Raw genomic sequence first — 21364 nt, 5'->3', positions numbered from 1 at the left:
TTGTCAAAAAAATGCAATTAGCCTTAGGCGGTCGCACACCGAAAACACATTCATAACCTACATTTAGAGAGGTACAACTTATTCTACACAACTAAAACGTCGCTGTAACACATTGAAACAGCCCTTGAATTTTCAACATTTATCTATTGTCCATTTGTAATTCTAACCAATTACACCTCTGCTCCAATTCTCATACAACTGCTTACAATACACCTGTAGAAGTTACCACACTGATACCTAATACAAACCGTGACTTTACGTTGGACGGTTCAGAACGACTTGGCTCACAGGACATCAACAAGTTACGCTTGACTAGGCATGTGCCTGCGTGATTTTTTTACGCACGTTTGTTCTCGCACTTAAGAAACCGGAGAATGCCTTTCTGTAAAAAATGCGGCTTTTGTGGTTGGATCTTTAGGAGAAACGCGAAATGACTGGTCATTTTCAACAACACGAAAAACGATCTATATGTTGAAGGCACTTCAAAACCTAACAATTCAAAACAATTTTATTCCTCCCTAATATACTACATAATAGATGCTAAACCATACGAAGATCATTTAAAATTGGGTCTTTTATCAACTTTACAGGTTATATTCCCAGAGCTAAAGTGTCTACCTACAAACCACATGCAAAAATTGAAGTAAATTCCTCCCCGGTTGGGAACCAGTGTCCTAGTGCTCAACATGACTACATAACTATGATCAGTGCTCTGATATATAATCACTGAGTCAGATATTTCTTTGCGGAAACGTCGTTGATGGACGATCACTGTCAAATAACTTCCCACTGTAGATCACCAATACTTTCGCTATGTGGTCATTGGAATTATGTAAAGATGATGGGGAAATAACGTTAACCTACCAATCATGAAATTCATGATCATGCTAACGAAACCACGTAGCCTACTTTCGTGTCTACGTATCCTCAGCAAAAGTTGTAAGTCGGGTCGGGTTCGGCCATGACTTCACGTTCTGTGTCTGTAATTTTCTGTCAATCAAACTTTCAAGCCTAAACGGGCTTCTCAAAAACGATTCGGGTTCGGGCCGGGTTTCAGGCTTTTACCTACGTCCTACGGGTTCGGGTCCTCTTACAAATCCGATACACTGTATGAAGCCAAGTAGAAAACGTATTTGACATATCATTTTGGGCTTACTGAGCTGGTGGTTGTATCAAGTGGGGCTGATATAAACGAGTGCAAATTTGTATTTTCGTTTTCAACGTGCACGTGTGTAGCAAAAATAAAAGCGCACTATGTGCTGAACTAGATCGTTGGAACTTTGTCAAAAAACAATCATAGACACCAAAATCAACATATGATCGACTTAAACGTATCAACTATAACAAATTAGTGCCATTGAAACACACACGCCGTGAAACCAGTGCAAAAAAAAATAAAGTAGCCTATGTAGTTTCGAAAAGTGAGAAAAAAGCAAAAACAAAAAGCAAGTGCTGAAAACGTTTGTGACTCTTTCCACTCAGCTGTGACAACACTCATACGTCACTTGTGACATCACTCATACGTCATTGGTGACGTCATCTTCTGTTTTATCCTTCTCTTCGCCTGAAACTTCTACGGAAAGAAAATTGTCTGATCACGTGTGTTGATGACGTAGTAGGCGCGTGACGTCATCCGTTCTCGTTCGTCTCCCGGTCGATCATGACGTCACTGTGACGTGGTTCGCTGACGTGCGCAGTCGAGTTTGAAGACGTACTTCGACTGCCTGGTATCGGTGTTTCGGGATTGATGATGTATCTGTGCGAAGAATTATAGTAAAGTTTTTAATATTGTATTGAAAAATAATGCGGAAAAATTAGTCAGGAAAAGGTTCGTTTCAATGTTTGTGTTCTAAAACGAAGAAATTTAAGTAATTAGGCATGTTGGGCGATAGTTGTTTATCTACGGCAGTGGGATTTGGCGTAGCCGTGCCAAGGGTTGGACAAAGCTAATTAACTTTTGGCAAACGCATAAATTAAAATTCTGCAATTACAATTTTTGAATTTTACAGTGCAAACTGTTTTCGTCTGACTCTTAATAACCCTTCGTCAAAAAGACTAATCTAAACTTTAATTTTTTTTTAAATCTAAATTTTACAGAAAAATGTCGTTGCATATAATTCATGCAACGTTCCACATCAAAAATACGTTCTTACAGTGCAGTTTTGGAAACGAAACAAACAAACAAACAAACAACATGGGAAAGTTTTAACTAATACACGGTCGCCAGTACATATATTTTAACATGGATAAGTGCAGCAAAGCATTACGAATTAGGATGGGCCGATCCGAGACGGGCCAGAACCCGATTACTCGGCACCGAGCATCCGTTGTTAATACTCGGTGCTCGGCTAAGCAGTTGCACAAACTGTTCGCATTGAATTTGCATATTCATGCCCTGCTAACATACGAAACTAGTGTTCGAAAGGGTATCCAAGAACAAAAATGACTGTTTTTTTTAAACGCGTTAGATAGTGGAAAAACGCGTACAACGTCTATGGCCTGTACAGCTTAATAAACCACAGGTAACGTAAGGGATCTTAAAACCAAATAATACATGACACAAGGTTTTAGACCAGTGCACGGCGACGCGATACAAATATATATCATGGTTGTGTGCGGCAACATGTTATAAATACTCACAAACTGTCTCCTTTTTGTAGTTTAGTATCAGATAAGGGATTCAGAAGTATGTAAGAATGTGAATCTTGTTTCTCGTTTCTACGTTTTGACGGTGAACCCAAGTGATCTAATTCCAATTCCTTCATCCGGTTCTAAAAACAAATTTAATGCTAATTCAAAACGAGAATCATTTTGACAAGCAGCGTCCGTGCTTCTTTAATATTTATAACCGTGCGTAGTTTTAGGATCACAAGTGCACTATCTACATAATCTTTACCTGAATCATGTCATCAAACTGTTCCCGTTCTGTTTTCAAGCAATGAAGCTCGTGTAGCTTTCTCATGTTACGTCGCTTTTGGGTGCTCCGTCTGTGAATAAGAATACAAATGTTTGTTCACAGGAAAACAAGCGAGGCTTAGGCTTGCATTAAAAACCTCAATACATTTAGGTATAAACCTTACGGGCGGGTTTCGGGCTTGTACTTTTGGATTGGACCCCCTAATTTAAGACCTTTTTGGGCGGCGCTATGGCCAAAATAAAAAAGAAAGTAAAAAGACACCATTTGTTATTTATATTTGCAAAACAAACCTGCTAATAAGGCTTCGTTTGACGTAGGCAAGTGACATTGTACTCGGTCTTCGGGTTTTTGCCACAAATTCCACGTCGGCTTCCTCATCTAATCCATGACCACGTGGGACTGAACGAAATATCAACAACTTTAGTGTGGGGAATTTAGAATTTACAAACAGACTTGAGAGTTAGCTTAGTAAATACATACTGCTGAACTTATCCGATCTGTTACTTTAACCAAAGATGCAAAACTGTTTTGCCACATTCACACACTATACGTTCTGTGGAGTGAACAACTAAGGGCAAAGTCTGGCTTGAAACGGTGGGATTCGAATCCAAAAACAGCTTTTTCGGAAAGGGTTGTCGTTCTACCGACAGATATTGCAAGTAGAAACACGCGAAACGCTAAGACGCCTAGAGATCCACTTGTCTCTTTAAGGCTTACTCTTAGTTTGCTAGAGCAGTGTCTCTCAAGCTTTTTTCTCTTTGCGGACCCCTTTAGAGGTTTTCTAACACAGGGGCCCAAATTTGGGTCGCGAGACGTTCCAGTCTGGGTCGCGAAATATTTTAAATTTCCTAAATATAAGCATCACATCTACAGTATTAATGAATTTGAGCTTTTTTCAATCTTTTAATCATTATTGCATTGTTACGTATGACTGCGTAACTGTGACATACAGTCTATGTAACAATGCAAAAAGTTAAGCACGCCTATGCAAGCATGTTTTTTCTGATTAGCTGTGTTCTCAACACAGAGACAGAGCCCTCAGTTCTCATTTGTTAGAATAAATACGTTCGTTTACCTACTGTTTTATGTGAAAATAGCAACTGACAACAGCATAATAGCAGTCTTAATATTTAGTTGATTAGTATTTTCCACAGACTTGATGCTTGGGTCGCGAGACTTTAGAATAATTTTGCAAAATGCTTGGGTCGCGAGAATTTAGAGAAATTTTTTTAGGGTCGCGCCAAAAAGTATTTGCGGACCCCTGTTCTAACACAACGGGACCCCTACCAGAAAGTGTTCACATTTACTAACAAACGTCGCAGTAACAGTTCGGCGTTTTGCTGAAAGAAAACCCTTATTAAACTGTGGTACGTATTGCTGCGCTACACAGAAGACAAGGGAATTATTTTTTATGATAGGGATAAAAATCATTCCGAATTGGCTTCAGTCTTCGCGACCCCTTCAAAGATGCTTAAAAAACACTGTGCTAGAGGGCATTAAAAACACTAAAAAACCCGTTTCCAACTGTACAGCGCAAAAAAATAACAGCAATGACACGAGATATACTGTTGAACGTCCTAACATACTGCAGTAGACTTCTTACATTTGTTGACGCTGTCAGTGTCTATGGAAATCTCGTCTTCAGTTATCAGTTTCTTGTGCAGGGGCGACGCTTGTCTCTCAACACGGCGATATATTCCCAACACAATCGCCCCGTTTTTCTTGCACAGACTTCGAAATACGTCATGGTACGTATGACCCACTTCGTCATCAGTGACGTCATGCTATAAACAGAAAAAGTGTTTTTTTTAAAAGAAATTTGAACGTTATAGCGAAGTTTGACAAGAGTATTGTGCAGACTTGGCTGACGTCACGATGAAAAAACGTCATCACACCACTCATGACGTCACTAAATGATGACATCATATTAACTCAAAAAAAGATCAATGGAAAAGTGTAAATAATGGCTAGACATAAACAAAACAAAAAAACAGTTTATTGAATTTACAAGCTTTCTGGGATTTTCTATTTAAGTTGTATACAGCAAGATACGAAGCCTAATTACCGTATCGAGGTGGCCAGAACCACTTGTGTATTGGATACCGAGTAGTATACGCAGCAAAGTGGGAAGGTAATCTTTGATAAACGACTGATAGAGGATTGTGTCAAGCATACTGGAACTGAAAACTTTACCAGATGCAAATGCCTCGCGGAACAAATAAGGAAGGCTGCAAGATTTCTCCCTCTCGCGTTCCTGTATAACAAGAAGTTATCATCGATTTAAAGCAGTGGTTCCCAAACTACGGTACGCGTACCACTAGTGGTACGAGCAACTTATTAAGTTCACACAAAACGATCTTTATTTCACACAAATTACGTAGAGCGTGAAATTTCACACTATATTTCCTACTAAATTCTAATTTCATTGGTGTATTGACGCATTGAACTGTTAAGCAAGGTTTCTTTGTGACGAAATAGATTTATTATGACGTAATGAATCTGTTATTACGACGTAATAAGTCCTTAAAGTCAGTTTTTTGTAATAAGCTACTAGTTGTGTTGACAGTAGCACTGTAGCGAGGGCGGTAAAAGTTTGACTAAGTTTTGTTTAATATTTACGAGCCTTTGGTTACTGAAGGCCAAAGTTACTAAGGTAAAGTTAGTTAGTAAAGTTTAGTAACATTTTTATTCATTAAACTCTAACATGATTGTAGGTGGTACGAGAACGCTGCATGAACCAAAAAAATGGTACGCGAGTAGATAAAGTTTGGGAACCACTGATTTAAAGCAAGCAGATATAAAGCTATATTTCATGCAAAGAAAACTGTCTTAATGTTTGGACGTTTTAAACCGAAAACAGAAAAGAAATTACAGTAGAAATCCACTACAATCAATTTCTACAATAACAAGCCAGTACAATCGCAGTTCTACAATCACAATTTAGCACAATAACAATTTTACCGGTACCAAGGCCTACAATGACAATTTTACCAGTGTAAGTCCCACAACAACATACACGCACAATAAGAAACTTTACCAGTGCAAGTACTACAACAACAATCATGTACAAAATCAATTGATACAAAGCAATCATGTACAACAGCAAATTCTACAATAGCAAGTTGTGTGTGGGGATACAGTCGAATAAATGTTGCTACACTTTACCTTTCTGTATTCGTGTGCGTCGACGCAAGACTCGGGCGCTTGGAAATGCATGAATCTCATGTTTGAAGCATGGGTGAGTTCAAGACAAGCCGGAATGTCAGGAAATAAACGAAACAACGTCTGTGTTGCCACCAGTTGCCTGAAAAACAAAACAAATCGCTGTTACAATGTCTATTGCATACCCGTAACCACTAAACTAAGCACAAATATGTTTGTAATCATTGTGAATATTGAAGTAAAGCTCGGTTAGACCGGTTTCGATTAATCCGGATCTTCGCCTAATTCGGACATTTTTTGGGTCCAAACGAGTCCGGATAACCCGAGTTTTACTTTTTTTTTGTTTCAAATAACTTGTAAGATTGAGGCACAATTCAATTCTCTTTCAAATGCAAACAAAGCTTTAACAAAAAATTGTGTTTAAGTTTTTTTAAAGACATTAACAGAAGGAAGTATTGTGAGCCAGTTTCCTCTGTGGTGTATGCCCAGTTGTGGCATCGCACAGAATAAGTGAGGCACGGGTTTTTACCCCTTCACTCCCAAGTCCCAACAAACTAGAGTGCCGTTGGATGGCTACACTAGTCAACACGGTCTATCTCTCGTCGCCAGCTGCACTTATGAGACCTTATAGGTCAAAAACAGTGTGCGCTGTCTGCAGCTTAAAGACGTATTTTAACACATTTATTTCAGGATTTGAACAAAACGAAGTATCTTTTAACCAAAGTATTTTACCTGGAGTCAGCCATATATTCTTCGTCGGCAAAAACAGATGTTTCCCGGTCGATTATGATGACAGAATGAGCCTCTGTGACGCCAGCATGCAACATTGCATCCAAACTACACAGACATAAAGATGTTACGCAAAATATTCCTAGTAAAGAAAATCAGTTATTTCTCAAATAAAGATCTGTCTGGTTAAACGCAACTTGCATTCGGTAAGTTATTCCTTGCGATTAGGCGGAATATTAAAATAAACCGGATAGTTTCTAAACTAATCATAAATAATCTGGAATTTTGGATTAAGTATGCAGTTAAACGAATTTACTAATACATAAAATGCTTGTATTTACTGTACACAGTTCAAAATGCTAAAAAAAACAATAACAACATCAATTTGAAACAAGATTGGTGTCATACGTTTTGATATATCAGAGTAACTGATGTCTCTATACCGTACCAGGAAAATAGAACAGACCAGTAAAGAGTATCGTTAAGACAAAAGATTGGATCTGCTATTAATAATCCTTACAACATAATTAGCTGATTTGGGGGACTCCAGTTAGTTGAATCAAACAACATAAGTGCATAATGAGGTGCTGATTGTAATCTAGTTGTGCTGAAGTGAACGTATGGAATACAGACGGATATACATATAACCAGACAGGCATATACACTGTACATCTTTCCCACACACACACACAGGCATACATGCTTTGGTTTGTTAAAACTCACGAAAATTTTCGCCTTCTTCTGCCCCGTACATTACGAGTGCCGTTTTCGCTACAAGAATCGAAAACTGTGGTTTTTACAAAGGATAAGTAATGGATATATTTGAAATTTAATGCCCAAAGACAGTTGTAAGGCGGACCAGGCTCTTCAGGGTTTAAGTTTGTAATTTCACTTTTCGGGGCTTTTAGGCTGGGTTTCGGGCTTGTACTTTCGGGTTTCTGGACCTAAATTTCGGGCCAGCACACGCACGAAATCAACTGAATAAAATAAGAGGCTATCAGGGTTAAAGACTACATACTCCTGATATAATGTATTGTATGGCTTAGTTCGTACCATTCATCTAAATTTGCAAACTCTCAAGGTTGGCCAACACAGCCTTCTTATCTATGAAATTAGTGACATATATATCCCGTTTTGTATCAGCACTGTTTGTAAGGTTGTGGCCATGAGCAAGTAGTGGGTATGCATTGATATATTTAGCTTACACGTTGCCTGCGAGGTCTCCAAGCATGTAATAAACCATAGGAAAACATCTAACAGCGTTGAGAAACATGTTTTCGGGAGAGTGTTCCATTAGCAGCACCACTGGGTGTAAAGAATCTCTCGGTCTATAAAATATAAACAACACTTTGTAAGGGTGCGAGTATCAGGTGGATATAAACGGGTGTAACTGATGTGACCCTTCATATCACTGATGATGGCATGAGCATTTGCCGAAACGTTTGCCTAATAAAAGCATGTCGCATTTTACGTCTATTTGGGCCGTTGTATTCGTTATTTAATCTGTAAATGTATCATAGTTAAAATGTATCATAGTCGCCACAGCCAGCAATGTACAAACGCAGCACAAATTAATGCGGCTAAATTTAATATGTGTGTTAAAGTACATACTTGGGGTCGTACAATACAACTTTGACTTTGAGATAGTTATATGTTCAAAAGGCAGTATTAAACGTGAAAAAAGTATTTATTTGTTAAAGACAAGCAGAATATATAATAACAAATATGAATTTAATTATCCAATGCCAAAAAATTGCCCCAACTACACGGAATAATCGAAGAAGCCGTGTATAAATTCTAAACACTGAGTTAAAAGGGTTACGTAATGTAATAAGTCACCTGTGATGTGCCCTCAGAGGGATCAGGGCATTGAAGAGACTTTGCGTGGAGAATTCAGCTGAAATAATGATGGGAGGTCGCGGCCACTTGTACTGTAGTGCGGAGGTGTGACGACAATGCTCGCACGGCTGCACAAAAACTTTCAAGTGTCACTCGATTGTCGCTCAATAAAAAGGCCTCGATTTGCAAAGTCACGCCACGCAAACGGACGGTGCGGCTGTTATATGCGGAGGAATTTGTCTCCAAAAATAGAGTTCATCTTTTTGGCAAACATACTGGTGTTTGTTGGTATGGTTACCACGCACATTGTTATTACGTAAGTGCGTTAATAAAAAAGTGCGTGTTGCGTGCTAAACGGAGCGTTATCATGTTGCTTCAAGAAAAACGAAATTAACTATTTATGGTTTTAATTTATTTAATTATGAACATGATATCACTGATGATGGCATGAGCATTTGCCGAAACGTTTGAAATATAAAGCATGTCGCTTTTTACGTCTATTTGGGCCGTTATTTTCACCATTAAACTTATGAACAGATCCGTATATAGTGTTCCTAATTCTGAACATTTTTTTATCATGTTTGTAATAAGGTAAAAACAAGCCATTGGCAATGCTTTTGTCAACAATTTGACAAAAGGAGATTGGGGAGATATCATTATATTTTGTCCTAGATCGAAATAGTACGCCAGGCCCATCCAAGCCTTCACCACCATATGGCGGTGGGATTTAAACCCATGACAGGAGTTTTTCCGGGACTCGCGCAACTGAGCTACGCAAGCTCAGTGGAGAACCCGCCGAAAGTCGAATCACAAGCACGATTGCCTGCCTCGCTTGCTGCACATGTCAGCTTCGTAGTAGGGGATCGCCAGATTGACCATTATCAGTTAAGATGAACATAAATTCGTAACTGGGATTAGACCTAAAGCGTCTATGCAGACCAGCGATCACGGCACACTCATATAGAAATCATAATTCGCAAGCTCTATTAAAGGCGTTGTACCGAATCAAGCCTTTCCTACGCATAACCATACGACAAAACACAGGCTACAAAAATCTAGCCCGCGGTGGGATTCGAACCCATAAAAACAGATTTAAACCTCAGAATAAGCTTACAACAATATCAATACGCACCCTATCCAGCCTCATACAACATAGTTTGGCCTTTTCTTCCAGCACATGACACATAATAGGAGTGTTGTGACCGACGTACGGTGAGACGGGTGGAAAATCGATGAGAGTTCTGAATGAAGTTTAACGTGTAAATAAATATGTTAACAAACTAAAATGGGAAGTATTTGATATAGGCGGGTGATAAATGTAATAAGCACATAGAAAAGTAAATGTAAAAATCTACTATGGGATTATATGTAGTAACTCTCTCTCTCTCTATATATATATATCTGAGTTGAGGGTATTTCGCTTGGTGAAAGAACACAATAGCGACACAATAGCAATAAAACAATCACCAAGCCGGAAATAGCTGCGAAACGTTTAAATGTTATGGAGCGCACAATTGGTGGATGAGAGCTTAACGCACTGCAGCTACACCAACAGTCGGTTGCTAGCATATTAATGACAAGAAGTATGCTGAAAATATATAGGTAGCGGTGGGAATCAAACCCACAAATACATGATTTTCAGGGCTGGTGCTAAACCAGAAGTCAAACAACACCCCAAAACAAGGGTTTTGTAGCAGCTTATCTCTTCGCAGTAAAGCTGATTTTAGTTTTAAACGTATAAATCTTCTGTTTTTGCCTACCCCTGCATGGTGGTAGATGTTTGTTGGTCTTCGTTGATCAGCGTTTGACGGTTCCGCTTCAGTGAACCTTCGTCACGTGATTCACGTCTTTCCGTCACGGTTGACTTGACTAATTTTAGAAACAAAAAACACGGGATTTCTCAAAACTGGTTTCAAGCATCACACTAAACGCTATAAAAGTCAACTTTAACTGAAGGTGCTTTAGGTGTTGAAAACATCAAACAACATATAGGCTACAGTAAACCGTGGTTAATCCGGACCCGTTTGGACCAAAAAATGACCGGATTAGGCGAAGATCCGGATTAACCGATGTCGATTAGATTAGTTAAGCCTTACCACATTACAAATCAATTGTACCTTAAGTTTTGTCCCAATTAGGCAAAGATCCGGATTAGCCGAATCCGGTTTAATTAAAGGTTTACTGCATATTTTCGTTTTTTCGCAGCATTTTTACTGCATTTGACAACAACACGTTTATATCTAAGGCCCGTTATTAGACTTTATGTCAACCATCTTTAAGGATATAAACATATATAATTCACATAATACCATGCCTGGCCCTACGAGAGGCTTTTTACCGAATCAAGATGGTCCATAGCATTAAGGTAAAATCTAGAAAATTATAGCTTGCGGTGGGATTCGAACCCACGACAGTAAATTCATAAACTCACCGATTTCAGCTCTTACACAACTTTGTCTCCTTTCCATTACATTGTTGACGTCATCGACAATGATGGCATCTTCTTCACCAGTGAGACAGATGTAGAAGAGAATGTCCTCTGGATCGATGATAAATTCATTACCAGGATTAATCCGGATCTCACCGGAGCGTTCAACAGCAAATAGGGTAGCTCCACATCTTAAATAAAGTGTGATATGCAAAGTTATCACTGAGAAGGGTTAAGTGAATAAGTAACCAGTGGTGGGATTCAGCCGGTTCGCTCCGGTTCCATAGAACCGCCTCACGAAATTTTATGAGATCAGCGAACCGGTTAGCATTACCGGTTACTCTAAATGGACGTTTTATAACAGAACCGGCTAAAAACTATCACTTTTATGACAAAAAAATAGTCTGATAGGTTTTCAGTTGAGGAACGATTGTGTTTGTAAAGGAACTATTAGCCTTTTCTAATTTAATCTCTTTTAATGCCCTTTATAGACACTGAAGATGCTTTTTACCGCAATTAATTTGTTCTTTGTAAGATTGTCAACTTATTTTTAACAGGGAATAAACATTTCCTAACTTGTGAAACCCAGTTTTAGTTTGTATTTGGAATATAAGTGCTTTAGTGCATTAAAAAGCCCAGAATGCGGTGGGATTCGAACCCATGGTAGAAAATTTTCCAGACCTTGAGCACAACCTAATATGTCATGTATAGAAAGAATGCGTCCATTTTCCGTTGCTTTTTGGATTTGCAGGCATGCTTGGTTTTAAAATACAATTTTCAAACGACGAAAAACTTTTAGACCAAACAAAAAAAGGTTTATAAAATCTATCAAAAGTTCGATAAACTGCATTATACTTCAGGGTTTCCTATCTATGCGAATATCATGTTATACTTAGAGGAAAAAGCTTCATATTTCAAACTCACTTTGACTGGGCATGCAAGGCAGCATGACTGAATTTACACCCCAGATAATATCCAAAAAACTTGCTCTCTTTCGCCACCACGCTGTAAATCTCGTTTCCCGCGCTTCGACCAAAATCCCTTTTCCATGACGACTTCAAGTTGTTACCTTCCCTTAATGGTTACGTAAAAGTTGGAATCACAAAAAAGAAGTAATACTTTGCAGTTTTTCCTAACCAGCCGTACGTGATATGGTGTCAAAATTATTGCTGTTTAATCCTTAATTTAAAAAAGAAAACTTTCAGTTACGGTTAAAACTGTATATAGAATAACATTTTTACTATTGAACCTATTGTATGGCTAAAAAGCGGTTCCCAACTTTATTTTACAGTTACTGCAACTTTATTTACTTCTGTCAGTCAGTTCATACAAAGAGTACAAGAAATTTAAATAAAGTTCATATAGTTTGAACACAAAAAGGGTTAAAAACCACTTGTACAAAAGTAATCCAATAATATATGCAAAACTTTAACACTAAAAGGTAAAAAAGGCTGTCAATATACTTAAAATCACCACAGTTTATGTACTTTTTGATTTGGCCATTAAAATCCTATTTTCCTATATTAAAGTCAGTTAGCAAATGTATTCATACTTACTGTCCTTTGGATGTGTGAGCAAGCAGAGTAAGTAACGTAGATATTCCTGGGATAAAACTGTTCATTGCGAGGAGTACGTGTTTCAGTTCGTCGTCACATATCACCTTAAATAAAAATATGGAAAACTTAAAATAAGAAAGAAGACTTTTTGTCCAAATGCAAATAAATGCAAATCAAAGCTAAAATAATGTTTGTTGTTTTTTCGTCGAGAATTGACTGAGGTAGAGGTTTGAAAATGCCACTAAACTGGTTTAGCGTATCCGCATTATGTTTACACGGTTGTGGGTGCTAATCCCATCTCGGTTGTTTGTGCTTTCCTGAGCAAGATACTTTGGCGGCATTGCTCCAAGCCAGTGGAACCCTATTGGTTGAACTGTACTAAAATATCCGACTTGCTAACCAAAAACAATCAAATAAAAAATGATCAAACGGACTTACAATAAAACGAGCAGCTCGACAGCGGACTGATTGTGAGCATAACGCATTCAGGCGTTGTCTTAACACTTACCAAAGATAAAAATAAAACAAACAAATAGATGAGTACCCTGTCTGCAAACTGGACATGAATTTTGCTTTCTGGCTTCAGTATTTGAACATAGAGTGGACAGCGAGGTGCAAAATCCTTTACAGCCATCGCTCGTAAAATCGTTTTCTCGTCGGCAGCAACTCTGTCCCTCTCCTGTCGTGATGTGAGAATAAAACAAGCTTCAGCTGCATCGACCCTGTAATTTGGAAATCGGTTTTAGCCGTTTGATTTGGCTTAAAAATGTCTACAAGCACTTTCAACGACCCTGTAACTTGGAAACTTGGTTTTAGCCGTTTGATTTGGCTTAAAAATGTCTACAAGCACTCCCAACGACCCTGTAAATTGGAAACTTGGTTTTAGCCGTTTGATTTGGCTTAAAAAAAGGACTTGTATCGGCCTTGTAATTTGTATGTACAAAAACTTGTATTTCTTTTTTCACAACGATTTTAACTATTTTCTTTATCAGTACCTATGTTGTTTAATTTACTGATTTAACCAGTGCACAGATGCACACTACATATGCTAACAACCTAATAAAGAAATGTACAGAAAAAAAGACATTAACAAGTAATTACACTCAAATACTATTTGCAGTTAATGAAACACAAGACACTTACTTTACTCTAACGAGGTCTAGTTCCCTTAGCACTGAACCCTGAATGTAAATGACGCGTTCCGCCCAAATTGGAACTTGCAGAAAACTTTTTAGCGGTCCATCCAACTCCGACGGCGAGAGAAGAACCACATAGAAATTTTGCAACGTCGGATGAGCGTAAAACTCGTTGAGAAAATCGAGGATAATGTCCATACGAAGAACTGTGTAGAAATTTAAAATGCTATGACTAGTGTGGTAGAGTTACTAACACTAGAATTTGGCTGGCGCCTGGTTGAAAACTGTTCGATAAGTGCGCCAGCCAAATTCCAGTGTTAGTAGTTCTACCGACTAGTGTTGGGTAACCAGAAAAGTGTTTCATAAATTATTTCAAAAACTATTTATTGTGCAAAATGCAACGCCGTACCCATGATAGAGAATACCTTTGATGGTGTGGACAAAATTATATTATCAAATTTTGAGTAACCAGAAATGATTTTCTAAACTACTTATAAGACAGTTTATTGTTCAAATTAACCGCCTAACCATTGCTCTTACGTTCTTTTACCATATACATCCCTGCAAAATTATTTATCTTTGCAGGTCATTGAAAGAGGGAGAAAACAAAACCTTTAAAACGTAACACACACAGGCCTAAAATAGACAATTTCCAGTATGCAGCCAAAAAACGTTACGCCTGCAAGTGGGTACAAAATCAAATCAATGCGGTTTTCCAAGCTCCGTAATACGCATGCTGTGTTCTTATGCATATTGCATTGCAATAACATACATGCGTTGTACATTTTACGATTTCTAAAGTTCACAATGCAGTTGATTTTGAGACATGGCAATGAAGTTACCTGTGGCGCATACGACGACATGTTTTTCAGTTTTTGCTCGCTGTCTGCTGTACTCCCCACCCTGTTTCTGTCGTTCCGACCACAAAAATGATATTTGTTCCACCTGTGAAGGGTTGTAGAGTTTAAAAAACCTTTCAAGTAGAGTTTACAGTTGTAAATAATATAAACAGCAAGAAAAGACACTAGCCAAGAATGTAGTGTTATACTTGCTGACGATTAGACTTATGTTGTTGTCAATAACAGTTGTATAAAACCAATGGAAGTTAAGTAGTTGTTTCAAGGTTATAGAGCTCTTCTGGCAAATGTATTTTCATTCCGACGGTTCGACGTCCTACATAGGTCGCCTTCATCAGGGTAAATAAGTGTTTGTTTGTTGCACAAAGACATGAAAATGTAGTTCAATACACTGTTGTAAATCTGGCCGGGCGTTTGAGGGTCGTGAAGGGTTTAAGTTAAAATAAAATGGGCTTTTTTCGGACCTGACTTCGGCCTCATTTGTGCCACAAATTACTAATTTTGGGGTAATTTCAGGCTTTGTATTGAAAACATTCCAGGCTCGGGCTCATACAAACTCTTGTTCAGTGTTACTAAGATGTTCAATTGCCGAAAAGTTTCAGGAATAATAATGTATGTAGCTTTTCGTAGCTATTTGTTCCAGCAAGTATTTACAGGAATATCAGATTTGAGTTTTTTTGTGAATATAAGTTGTCGAGCGGTTTTGTACAATAAAAACATACAAATGTAAAGATCCAACGACATTTTGTTGACTATTTTATAATGACGGTGTAACTGTAGCGCCTTCAGTCATTATCCACCAAATGTGCCCTCCACTGTTTTCAGCTCCATAACGTTTCAACGTTGCGCAGCTATTTCCGGCTTAGTGATTGTATTAGTGCAATTGTGTCGCTATGTGTTCTGTCACCAAGCGAAATAAACTCAGCTCAAATTAACACATCAATACCCAATTAGTTTTCAAATAGGACATATCTAATGTAAACGCAAAGGTCTTATCTGTCACAAAAATGAAATATTTAGCTATAGCGCAAAAAATCAATAAGCCCCATTTTGTTACATGGCTACTCCTATATTAAATATTTCGTCTGATAACAAAATAATTTATGCGTGACAAATTGAAATAAGATATGTAAAGAGATAAATATGTCCAATTTAAAAGCATAGGGCTATCAATAATTCGTCGTGAGGTATGTACATTCGTATGACATATGTTAGTCGTTGATATGTATGCACAGTATAACGCTGTATGTCATTAATTATTTATGTGACAGGTTCAGAAAAACCGCTACTTTCAAGACATGAGATAATTATGCTTTCCTGTACGATGTGACGAGGGAAAACAAGGTTTTGCGCAAAGGTTAAGAGAATTAAATACATAAAAACTTACATAAGCTATTGCCAGTCATAATATCAAGTTTATAGAGCTCTTCTGGCAATTGTATTTTTATACCAACGTTTCGACGTCCTATACAGGTCGTCTTTATCAGGGTAAATAACACTGAATGCGACTAGAACAGTGCACGATAAACAAAGGAAAAAAGAATGAAACGCAAGCACGTACGAGCTGTACTAGTCGCATTCAGTGTTATTTACCCTGATGAAGACGAACTGTATAGGACGTCGAAACGTCGGAATAAAATTACATTTGCCAGAGGAGCTCTACAAACTTCACGTAAAAACTTATGCGAAAATTTATCAAAATTTTCATTTAAAAAACATGTTGGGCAAAAAAAATACAAACGGCTCTTCATATCACTGATGATGGCATGAGCATTTGCCGAAACGTTTGAAAAATAAAGCATGTCGCTTTTTACGTCTATTTGGGCCGTTATTTTCATCACTAAAAATGCAAATATTATGGTAAAATGCATAAAAAGATCAACTAAACACCATGGCAGACCAGTAAAGATTTGGTTGGTTTGATGCTTTCTTGGTTGGTTTTGATGCTTATAGGCAATCACCTATTTTTTGTTAAGTTTCACTAACTCACTGACAATACACACCTAAAAATGTTTTGCCTACTTATATTTACCACAAAAGCATGTCAAATTTACCCTTGGTTTAAAACCACTATAAAAAAGACAAAACATAAATAAAATCACCAACTTATTAATGAAGCTAAAATGGAGTTAAGGACTCACCTGACCAGGAATAATGCCTAGAGCCACTATGATGATAATAATAACGAGTAGCTTGGATGGCCATATAGTTGGAGTGATGTCGCCATATCCTACTGTGCTGAAAGTGACCACAACGAACCAGAAAGCGTCAAATGGATCCATGTGCAGCCGTCCCGCTCTCTCTAAGTGCTGAACTCCACAAATACTGCAAAAAGAATAAGTTAAAATGTAAGAACAATTAGGTACAATTTTAGTTTCTTGACAAAAATTGCACTAGCATTAGCAAAGCAACTATCAACATGTATTTATTGTTGGGGTCAGATCAGAGACGTTTATTTAATCTTATGTATAGGCATTAGGGATGGGCCGAGCCGAGCCGAGCCGAGCCAGAACCCGAGTACTCGGTACCGAGCATCGCTGTTTTTGATGCTCGGTGCTCGGCCGAGCAGTTGCACAAACTGACCCGAGCATTAAAGTGAGATGCTCGGTGCTCGACCAAACAGAACATTTGCAGTTTTGGCACATCCCTAGTAGACAGTACAGTAGGTAAGGCACAATAGGCATACATAAGGGTCAATAAGCTCGTTTAGTAAGCCTTGTGGCCTTTACTTCGCGTCGGCCGAAATTTTTAACATTTTTTGGTGACAAATAATACCAAAAAAGACTCCAGCATTTTCCTGCCGTTGTTATCGAACCCTGACATAAAGATAACTCGTCGAAAAGGAATATTTCCCGGTTAATATCTAAACGCACAACAGTGTAGCTCGGCACAATGGTTGTAAACACTGGTTAAGTCTTAACTGAGAGTTTGGTAAACCCTAACAACACTTACCACGTAATGAAAAGACAGAGTAAAGTAGCAATGAGAGTGCAAACTTGGTTGAACATCGCACTTTGTTGTTTGTGAGCTGCGCGGTGAAGGTCGTTCTGAATAAAAGTCGTAATTCAAAATTAGACAAGTAACAACACTAGATTTGTCACATTTTACTGAATTACATGAAACAAGCGGTAGTTTTTTTGTCAAAAAAAGAGTTTGAAGGCCAACAAAAAGATGCAAATGCAAAAATTCGTCGTTGCACTATTACAGTGGTTCTCAACCTTATTATACTGATCGCGTACCACCTGGCGACATTTTCTATCGCTGCGTACCACCTAAACCTGTGTAGCTGCAGCCATTTTGCGCCCCATAACGTTTCAACGTTGCGCAGCTATTTCCGGCATGGTCATTGTTCATTGCAATTGTTTCGATATGTGTTCCTTTACCACGCGAAATAAACTAAACTCAACCCTGTTTGAATGAGTAGACCAAGAGCTAGGCCTTTTTTCTCGACTAGAATAGCATATTTCTGAAGGCAGTAAGGTTAGCAAAGTTCCACAATAATGTCCAAGACGCGAGTTTCACCCCAATCTAGAGCTATTCAATTGGGTCAGTTAAGTTGATTTGGAATTAAGTGCAGTAAAAAACTACTCGCGTACCATCTGAAAAGCTGCGGCGTACCACTAGTGATACGTGTACCACAGTTTGAGAACCACTGCTTTAGTACCAGCACTGTTTCATGTTTCATGTAGTACAGTCTCAAAAAATTCGTGGAAAAATAAAATAAATGAAAAATCAATTAATCCAACATGGATTATCACGTGACACATAAGCAGGGGTTAAAATAAACAGCGGCCCATGCGCTCGCAATACTTACACCATAAGAACGAGAGTGCTGAAAAGTTTGAGAGAAAATTAGGAAAAATGAAACAATTTGAAATAGTTACGATTGTAGTTGATGTAAAACCGACATCTCCTTACCATCATGTTTTCAAGTCCGGCCTTGGCTAGCCAAATATTTAGAAACGCTGGGACAAAGAGGCATCGTAACGGGCGCCAGAATATCTGCAAAGAAATGTCAGGTGATTTAGCAATATGTTATGGAGGGGGTTCACATCCTGCGCTTCAAGGTCGAATACGGCATGAAAAATATACAGTTGCTGGATTTTAGTTACAACACAGTAGACACACAAACGCGTAGTAAGCAGGCAAAAAATCCGAGAGTAAGCCCCGATTAAAGATAAAATTAATCTCGAAAGTTGGTGAATGCACAAGCAGCATTGATTGGGCGTAAGACCCGAACCAAACGCGTTTTAACGCAAAGCTAAACCTAAAGCCCAGCCCGAATTATAACTCTGCACACGAGGCCGTTGGTTGAATGAAAACCTTCTGGAAAAAGCGTTAAACATTTGTACTTTGACGTGGTAACAGCACCCCAAAGCAGAGTTGTAAGTCGGGCCGGGTTCTGACTTAGTTTTTTTTTTAAAAAAAGACTGGACTTTACACTCTGTGTCAGTATTTTTTTGAATAAATTTAACTAGCTAAACTGTAGCCAGTTGCTATAGACCTGACCTAATGTCAGACAACCCTAAAACGCCTTGTTCAAGACCAATTGTCTATTGTGTTTATGGTCTTGGTCTTTGCTGAGGCTTCAATGTATATAGGCCTGTCAATCAAACTTTCGGGCCTAAGCGGGTTTCTTAAAAACGATTCGAGTTCGGGCCGGGTCTCGAGCTTGCACTTTGGGGTTCGGGCTATAATTTCAGGCCCGTTTACAACGCCGGTACAACTGCTAAATAAATGTTGGACAACCCTAATGTAAGACCTGATAATAATCAGTAAATGATGGTTTAACCCTTACCGTGGCAATAAAAGGAAGGGAGCAGCACACTTCGATGAACCACTCAAAACTGAGGAGTTGTTGCGAGAGATTTCCCTTATAGTTGGCGTATGTGTGAATTACCTTGTACATAAGACTGATAAAAGCGAGAAGAACCTGCAAAAATATTCATATTTCAGTTTGATATTGAGTTGAGTTTGTTTTGCTTGGTGAAAGAAAACATAGCAAAACAATTAAACCAATTACCAAGCCGGAAATAGCTGCGCAACGTTGAACAATTAAAGTTGGGACGAATAATATTTGGGTGTGTTAGTGTGGAAACGATAGTAACACGCAAAAATATTCGGAAGCCGTTTGTTCAGAGTGACGGAAAGACTCGTTTAATAATTCATGAAGCCAGGTGCCCCTGGTTGTGCGATAAATTCATGTCTTGACACAAAAATAATGTCGAGGCCCAAAGTATATGTTAGGTAGAGATATGACAATGAATGAAATTATATTATTTCGAAAAGTGTTCAAAAACTGCTTTGAATTCTTGAATTATTATTATTTCGAAAAGTGCTTAAAAACTGCTTTGAATTCTTGAATTATTATTTCGAAAAGTGCTCAAAAACTGCTTTGAATTCTTGAATTATTATTATTTCGAAAAGTGCTTAAAAACTGCTTTGAATTCTTGAATTATTATTTCGAAAAGTGCTCAAAAACTGCTTTGAATTCTTGAATTATTATTTCGAAAAGTGTTCAAAAACTGCTTTGAATTCTTGAATTATTATTTCGAAAAGTGTTCAAAAACTTCTTTGAATTCTTGAATTATTATTTCGAAAAGTGTTCAAAAACTGCTTTGAATTCTTGAATTATTATTTCGAAAAGTGCTCAAAAACGCTTTGAATTCTTTAGCTTTCTACATTTAGGTGTTTTTCAAATTTATTTGCATGTACAGTAAAACTTAACACGGTTATTGCCTTTAGACATTGTACGTCTAAATATGTAGTCAAATACAGAGAACAAGGTGCTAATAATCCCGCTCGGTACCAAATAACCGCTCGGTGCCGGTTAACCCACCTGGACGATCCAAATGACCACGTGCCTTTCAACCCACCAGATCGGTTGCCATGAAAACGTGTATTGCGTCACCCACGCCGGATTGACGTCACTAGTGAAATTTCTCTGGCACATCCCACAACTGTCAGAACAGGATGTGTGTAAGTTATGGTTAGATGTGTTAGAATATAACAATTCATGTCGCTTGCTATGTAACTAGTCGACAAAGCCTTGATTTAAGATATCTTGAGGTAAAAATGCTGGGATAAATTCGGACCCAAGGGGTATATTTAAGATAGAAATACATCTCAAGTTTTTTTTATATTTCTACTATATTAGGTTAATTTTTTACGAAGGGGAATTTTAAAGCATCTTAGGATCCAGGGGGTATATGTATTACGTCTTGGGGTAAAGTTTTTAGGGGTAAAAAATCTTGGGGTAGATCGGATCCCAAGGGGTACATTTAATAAATCTAGGGGTTAAATTTCAGTAATTTTTCTGAATAACCCCATCAGTCTGAAATAAAAATGAAAGTAAAATTTGTCTTCAAACTTAACAACAAGAGGTAAACGAGCAAACACTTTGAAGCCTCCGCTACACGAACGACTTGCGCATTTAAATACTTTACCATGTAGTGGTGAAAGGGTCGTCCATGGCAGTCCGCAAAAGATACAAGGCAACGGTTAGAAGCTTCAATACAAATATGAAAGACCGGATTCTTAAACCTGTATTACACAAACAAATGTAATAAATGTAAATCCCTTTCGAATTTCAAACAAGCCACTACATAGAATCGAATGAAAGTATGCGATGGCATGAACGTTTGTCGAACTGTTAGAAAAATAAAGCATGTCGCTTTTTACGTCTATTAGGGCCGTTATTTTCACCATTAAACTTATGAATAGATCCGAATATAGTGTTC

The 21364-nt window shown here is 38.1% G+C and overlaps 1 protein-coding gene across 4 annotated transcripts in view; it reads right to left on the bottom strand.

The window, feature by feature from the left end:
- Positions 1 to 1021: 1021 nt before the first annotated feature.
- LOC145228426 (potassium channel subfamily T member 1-like) overlaps positions 1022 to 21364 on the bottom strand; it is a 30337-nt gene continuing 9994 nt past the window's right edge. For 2 of the 4 annotated variants that reach the window (XM_080093485.1, XM_080093483.1), the window contains exons 3-27: positions 21071 to 21167; positions 20464 to 20584; positions 19423 to 19557; positions 18543 to 18626; positions 17577 to 17671; positions 16766 to 16949; positions 14610 to 14712; positions 13775 to 13973; positions 13176 to 13353; positions 12632 to 12735; positions 12000 to 12149; positions 11079 to 11266; positions 10408 to 10516; positions 9780 to 9888; positions 8648 to 8775; positions 8014 to 8136; positions 7532 to 7579; positions 6812 to 6916; positions 6083 to 6221; positions 4983 to 5171; positions 4521 to 4701; positions 3208 to 3316; positions 2897 to 2987; positions 2641 to 2771; positions 1022 to 1756 (exon numbers count right to left, since the gene is read on the bottom strand). In XM_080093485.1, coding sequence (XP_079949611.1) covers positions 1630 to 1756; positions 2641 to 2771; positions 2897 to 2987; positions 3208 to 3316; positions 4521 to 4701; positions 4983 to 5171; positions 6083 to 6221; positions 6812 to 6916; positions 7532 to 7579; positions 8014 to 8136; positions 8648 to 8775; positions 9780 to 9888; positions 10408 to 10516; positions 11079 to 11266; positions 12000 to 12149; positions 12632 to 12735; positions 13176 to 13353; positions 13775 to 13973; positions 14610 to 14712; positions 16766 to 16949; positions 17577 to 17671; positions 18543 to 18626; positions 19423 to 19557; positions 20464 to 20584; positions 21071 to 21167 — 3227 coding nt within the window. In that variant the 3' untranslated portion in view covers positions 1022 to 1629. The remainder of the gene's footprint in view (positions 1757 to 2640; positions 2772 to 2896; positions 2988 to 3207; positions 3317 to 4520; positions 4702 to 4982; positions 5172 to 6082; positions 6222 to 6811; positions 6917 to 7531; positions 7580 to 8013; positions 8137 to 8647; positions 8776 to 9779; positions 9889 to 10407; positions 10517 to 11078; positions 11267 to 11999; positions 12150 to 12631; positions 12736 to 13175; positions 13354 to 13774; positions 13974 to 14609; positions 14713 to 16765; positions 16950 to 17576; positions 17672 to 18542; positions 18627 to 19422; positions 19558 to 20463; positions 20585 to 21070; positions 21168 to 21364) is intronic. The other 2 variants (XM_080093486.1, XM_080093484.1) reach the window with 1 other exon arrangement.

This window comes from Phallusia mammillata, chromosome 5 (genome assembly GCF_965637545.1).
Source record: "Phallusia mammillata chromosome 5, kaPhaMamm4.hap1.1, whole genome shotgun sequence".
Classification (NCBI taxonomy): domain Eukaryota; kingdom Metazoa; phylum Chordata; class Ascidiacea; order Phlebobranchia; family Ascidiidae; genus Phallusia; species Phallusia mammillata.
The sequence above is the reverse complement of the archived record's forward strand: the minus strand, read 5'-3'. Positions and strand labels throughout refer to the sequence as shown.